Raw genomic sequence first — 6118 nt, forward strand, 5'->3', positions numbered from 1 at the left:
GTGGGAAAAAGCACACCTATATTAAAGCTAATTTCAAAAAAAATATCAAGAGAAAGTTAATGTCTCTGTGAGATATAATGAAGTATGACAGTAAGAATAAATGACTAGGGCCGGGCGCTGGTGGCTCACGCCTGTAATCCTAGCTACTCAGAAGGCTGAGATCTGAGGATCGTGGGTCAAAGCCAGCCCAGGCAAGAAAGACCGTGAGACTCCTATCTCCAATAAACCACCAGAAAACCGGAAGTGGCGCTGTAGCTCAAGTGGTAGAGCACTCGCCTTGAGCTGAAGAGCTGAGGGACAACGCCCAGGCCCAGAGTTCAAGCCCCACGACCGACAAAAAAAAAAAAAAAAAAAGAATAAATGACCAGGGAAGGATGGGAAGGTGGCTTAGTGGCAGAGTGCTTGCCTGGCATGCATGAAGCCCTGGGCTCAACTCTTCAGTCATAAACAGAAAAAGACAGAAGTGGTGCTGTGGTTCAAGGGGTAGAGCTATTCCTGAGCAAAAGCAGCTCAGGGACATTGTCCAGGTCCTGAGTTTTAGCCCCAGGACTGGTTAAAAAAAAAAAAAAAGAATAAATGACTAACTTTAAGAAATGTATTCAAGCCAGATATGGTGGCTCACATCTGTAATTACAGTTACTCAGAAGCACCGAGAGGACTATAGTTCAAGACCAGGCAAAAACAACAACAAAACTTAGTAATCTGAGCATGGTGGTACATGCCTGTAATCCCAGCTATGTAGGAGAATCATGGTCTGAAGCTGGTCCTAGTCAGTAATTCTGGACCCTAACTGAAAAAAACTTAAGTGATAAAGAGCTGGGTTATGTGTGACTCAAATGGTAGAGCACCTACCTAGTGAGCATGAGACCCTAACGTAAAACTCTTAGAACTGCTCTCCCACCAAAAAAAAAAAAAAAAAAGGAAGGAAGGAAGGAAGGAATGGAGGGAGGGAGGGAGGCAGGGGAGAGAGGGAAGAAAGGAAGCGGGGGGGGGGGGGGGGGGGAATTGTATCCCAACCACTGCACACCTATTATTGTTTAAGTCAAAAACCTAAATGTGCCAAATGCTGACAAGGATGTGGAATGAGAAGGAATCCCATTCATTGTTGACAGAAATGCAAAATGTGAGGGCCACTTTTCAAGACAGTTTGGCAAATTCTTATAAGGGTAAACACAATCTTGATACACATAATCCCATAATTTCAGTCTATTATGAGTAAAACACCAAATTCCAAGAGGGACAACCTATAACATACCTGTAGGTTCTCATCAAAACTGTGAAAGACATGGAAAACAACAAAAGTCTGAGAAACTGTCACAATCAAGACAGCTAGGACAATAACTAGAGAGATAAAATTTCTGAATACTGTATATTAGATTCAATCCTCCAAGAGAGAAAGGACATTAGGTAAGACTAAGAAAATCTAAATGAGATACATTGAGTTAACATTAATGCATCAATACTGTACCACACTACTACAAAACATCAATAATTGGTAAACTACATGTGATTGATTATCTCTTTTTCTGTAAATATAAAACTACTATAGAAGAACAGGTATGTATACTGCAAAAGCTACATTTCAAAGTTGGATATGAGAGTGAATCTAATTGGCAGTCCCTGCTACGAATTTCCAATACAATGAGACCTCATCACTAAAAACAACAACAAACCTCCACTTATATCTGAATATTCAAGATAACTTCACACATTATATCAAATCTTATAATCAGCATTTCATAAATATATGAATTTTTTTAGTCTAATACCAGAACTTGACTCAAACTTGGAATCTGATGCTTTCATTTACTGGCTGGTGGTCTACTACCTAAGCCATACATCCAACACCTCATAAATAATTTTGTACAAACATAAGGGTAGGCATGGGGGTATTATGCCTTTAATCCTAGCACTTGGGAAGCTGAGGCAGGAAAATCTCAAGTTTGTGGCCAGCCTAGGATACATAGCAAGACTGCCTCAAATCAGAACAAAACTAAAGCCAGGTGCACTCAGTGCCTTAGGCCTATAATCCTAGAGACTCAGGGAGCTGAGATCTAGGAATTGAGGTAATGAGCCAGCTATGGCAGACATATCTAAAAGAATCATCTCTGACATTAACCAGCAAAAAGCAAAAAGCAGAGATGTGGCTCAAGCAGTAGAGTACAGGCTTTGAGAGAAAAACCAAGCAAGAACATAAGGCCTGAGTTCAAGCCGAGTACTTTACTCAAAGTTGGCACTCTACCACTTGAGCCACACCACCACATCCAGTTTTTTACTGCCTGCTGTGGCTCCTAACCAGAATCCTCAAATCCTCTTGAGTAGCTAAGGTGACAGGTTTGAGCCACCAATGCCCAGCCTAAATTAAACTTTTAGTTAACTAGTGTTTAAAGTTCAGTTCCTTTCTTGCATCAGCCACATTTCTGGTTGCTACCATATTACACACAGAAAATAGAGTATTTTCATCACAACAAAAAGTTCTATGGGCAATGGTAATTTAGAAGCTTGAGTAGATTTGGGTATTTATTTATTTATTCTTTCTTTTGGAGAAGGCAAGACTGCTTCCTAAACAGGGCTGTGTGCTCCCATTAGAAGTCACATGTCCAGGATTCCATTTAATTACCTAGACTCATTTTTTTTTTGAATATGCAGGCCAGATAAATGTTTGATTCTTTTTTGTCAATGACTCCTTATTTCACTGAAGGAACGCTTTTTTTTCTCCTGGGATCTTGTTCCTTTACAGCCAGATCACTGGTGGTCCAAATATATTTAATCACTTTCTTCACTGGTAAGAGAAAAAGAATCTCTCCCACATGGGAGTAACATCTTGATTCTAACAAAAAGACAACTCTGTATCTGAGGAAGAATGAATTCTGAACAGGTTTTTCCAAATGACCACCTGGTCCTAGGAACAATGAATGCAGTCACAGAAACATTTCCTTAAACTCATTGTTATTTTTCCACTTACGATTTTCTTTTGTTTTCTCTAAAATTTGGCAATGTGTTACTATGCTCAGCTATAAGAGTAAAGAGAGGCCAGTGAGTAAAATAGAAGCTGTATTCCCAAAGTCAAGCATAGTGAGGACAGCAGATTGGTGAGATCTCAAGCAGAGGGCTGGGAAGGTGGCTCAGTGGTAAAGCGATTGCCTTGCATGCATGAGGCCCTGGGTTCTATTCCTCAGCACCACATAAGCAAAAAGAAAAAAGCTGGAAGTGGCACTGTGGCTCAAGTGGTAGAGCACTAACCTAGAGCTGAGGGACAGCGCCCAGGCCCAGAGTTCAGGCCACATGACCAGACCCCCCCCCCAAAAAGAGAGAGATCTCAAGCAGAGGGGAGCTTAGCAACAACATTATTATAGGTAGAGCTGGGTGCTGGTGGCTCATGCCTATAACCCTAACTACTCAGGAATCTGAGATATAAGGATCAAAACCAGCACAGATAGAAAAGTTGTGATTCTCTTATCTCCAATTAACCAGAGAAATCTGGGAGCAGAGCTGTGGCTCACGTGGTAGAGCACCAGCCTTGATCCAAAAACCTAAGGGAGAGCACCTTAGCCCTGAGTTCAAGCCCCAGTACTGGCATATAAGCACACACATATGCACACACAGGAAAGGAAGGAAGGAAGGAAGGGAAGGAGGGAGGGAGGGAGGGAGGGAAGAGAAAAAGAGAGGGGAGGGAGGGAGGGAGAGAGGAGAGAGAGAGAAAGGAAGAAAGAAAAAGAAAGAATGGAAAGAGAGAGAACAGAAAGAGAAAGGAAAGAGAGAGAGAGGGCAGGTGGGTGGGCAGGCAGGCAAAAAGGGGGAGGCAGGCAGTTATTAAGAATGCTTGTTTGTCAGCCACCTCTATAGATTTCCTCTTCTACTGTTCCTTACGCATATTTCATTTTCATAGTATTCTCTTTGCTTGTATCTTCTTATTCTATCTATACATGCTAGCTTCTGCTAATACTCATATCATGACTTTTCAAATATACTTATTTCCACCCTGATTCTCTTCAGGCCAGCATTTCTACTGCCTATTGGAAACCTCTACCACAAGTTCCAAATCTCCAAATATCTAAAAGTGAATCACTCCTATATCTCCTAGACTATTTCTTTTTCCTCTGATCCTTGTGCCAATTAATGACACAAATGTGGGGCTTACTGGCTCTACTCTTGCACAAGGCTGAGGAAAGTACGTTAGAATGAACGATGTCCTCCTTTAGCATAAGAATCATGTTCTATGATAATGACGGGTTTCATCATGTGGAAAATGAATCTTAGTGTTCGGTTTCCAGAGCATAAATACATGATGACTCAGCCATATGTGATGCTTGCTGGGTAAGCTATTTATGCCTTTCTGTGTTTTCCAGGAAGGAAAATGGCAATGACAAGTGAATTTTTATGTCATAAAACAGTAAATATGCTGGGAGTTAGCTCAATGGCAAAGCATTTGTCTTGCAAGTGCAATGTCTTGGGTTCAATTCCTCAGTATACACACACACACACAAAAAGACAGTAACTGGCTGAGAAAGTGGCTCAGTGGTAGAGTGCTTGCCTTGTATGCATGAGGCCTGGGTTCGATTCCTCAGCACCACATAAGCAGAAAATGCCGGAAGTGGTGCTGTGGCTCAAGTGGTAGAGCACTCACCTAGAGCTGAAGAGCTGAGGGACAGCAGCACCCAGGCCCAGAGGTCAGGCTTCATGACCGACCAAAAAAAATAAATAAACAGTAAATATGATGACTTGACTATTTATTTGAGACAGGGTTCTTATCCAGGCTGGTCTCTAACTCCTGGTCTCAAGTGAATCTCAGCTTTCTGAGCGCAGGAACTAAAGGCATGTTCCACCATGCCCAGTTTCTATAAAGGTAAGATCCTTGTATCCATTTTTAACTCCTCCCTAAATGTTATGAAAATACTTTTCAAGAATAAGTAAGCATGACCGCAAGAGTATTTAACAGCATTCTTGCCTTATAGTTAGTTATGTACTTGTATCAATATTTTACTAGAAAAAATGTCCCTAACCCACATCTACAATTGAGCACTGATTCGGAGTTGGAAGAAATTCCTAATATGTCTCCCTTTTACTACCCACATTTGATTATTAACCATTTTATCTTACTGATTTAGCCTCCACATTTTAGGGGAGAAGGTCAATACCACTGGCCCATGCCACTCTGTCCCATTAACATGCAATTTTAAGGAAATCTATTTAACCATTTCTGAAACTTTACTACAATGCAATGTGACTTCTCGTGTAAATTATTACAAATATCATCTTTCTTCTGCTTACCTTCTAACTGGCTCTCCATTGACCTCTATACCATAATGTAGGTGAGAAATCTTCTAAATACAAACCTGGTAATATTCTCATTCAGTAGTGCTTCATCATGCTAAGGAATAGTGTAAAATTCCTTAACTTGATTTCAGAACCTGCTCAAGGCTTCAAAATCTGTTTATATCTTAATCCTTTCTGCAGGTCTTTCCCATCCCTTTTGTGCTCTGTACTTAAGCAATTTCTAGCTGATCTTCAAATGTGCGACAATGCTTCAACTTAGCCTTTACATGTGTTGTTCTGTTTGCCAAAAACACTTCTCCCATCAGTGCCCTGTTGTCCCACCTGGAAATTCTTGGCCAAATCTAAGTGTACAGTGCTTTTTATCTGGGAAAATGTTCAGTTCTTTGAGGGTAGAGGTTTATGAGGTTTGCCATCAAATCCCTATGGCCTGCATAGAATGTAGTATAGCAGAAACTGCAAGAGTAAATAAGAGACAAGTGCTGGTGACTTACACACGTTCTTCTAAACTACTCAGGAGGCTGAGATCTTAGGTCTGTAGATCAAAGCCAGCCATGGGAAGAAAAGTATGTGAGAATCTATCCTAAATTAATCACCAAAATAAGAGAAAGGTAAAGCTGTGGCTTAAGTAGTACAGAACACTAATCTTGAGCTAAAAAACTCAAGGACAGCACCCAGACCCAGAGTTCAAGCCTCAAGACCTGTGCACACATACACAAAAAAGTAAATGAGAAATTTTGTATATGGGCTAGCCAAAAGATTTATCTGACTCTGCCTTTCCAAAAAAGATATTCTTCTTCCTATCAGTGTATGGATGCAAACACTAGGTGTACAGGTTTTTTTT

The 6118-nt window shown here is 40.8% G+C and overlaps 1 protein-coding gene across 1 annotated transcript in view; it reads right to left on the minus strand.

Moving 5' to 3' along the window:
* Positions 1-5290, minus strand: part of LOC138830002 (DENN domain-containing protein 5B-like) — a 102291-nt gene extending 97001 nt beyond the window's left edge. Inside the window, exon 1 of the mRNA XM_070026478.1 lies at positions 5272-5290. Coding sequence (XP_069882579.1) covers positions 5272-5290 — 19 coding nt within the window. The remainder of the gene's footprint in view (positions 1-5271) is intronic.
* Between the last annotated feature and the right edge of the window lie 828 nt (positions 5291-6118).

The sequence above is a fragment of the Dipodomys merriami genome, unplaced genomic scaffold, assembly GCF_024711535.1.
Source record: "Dipodomys merriami isolate MVZ:Mamm:240054 unplaced genomic scaffold, mDipMer1.0.p SCAF_18, whole genome shotgun sequence".
Taxonomy (NCBI): domain Eukaryota; kingdom Metazoa; phylum Chordata; class Mammalia; order Rodentia; family Heteromyidae; genus Dipodomys; species Dipodomys merriami.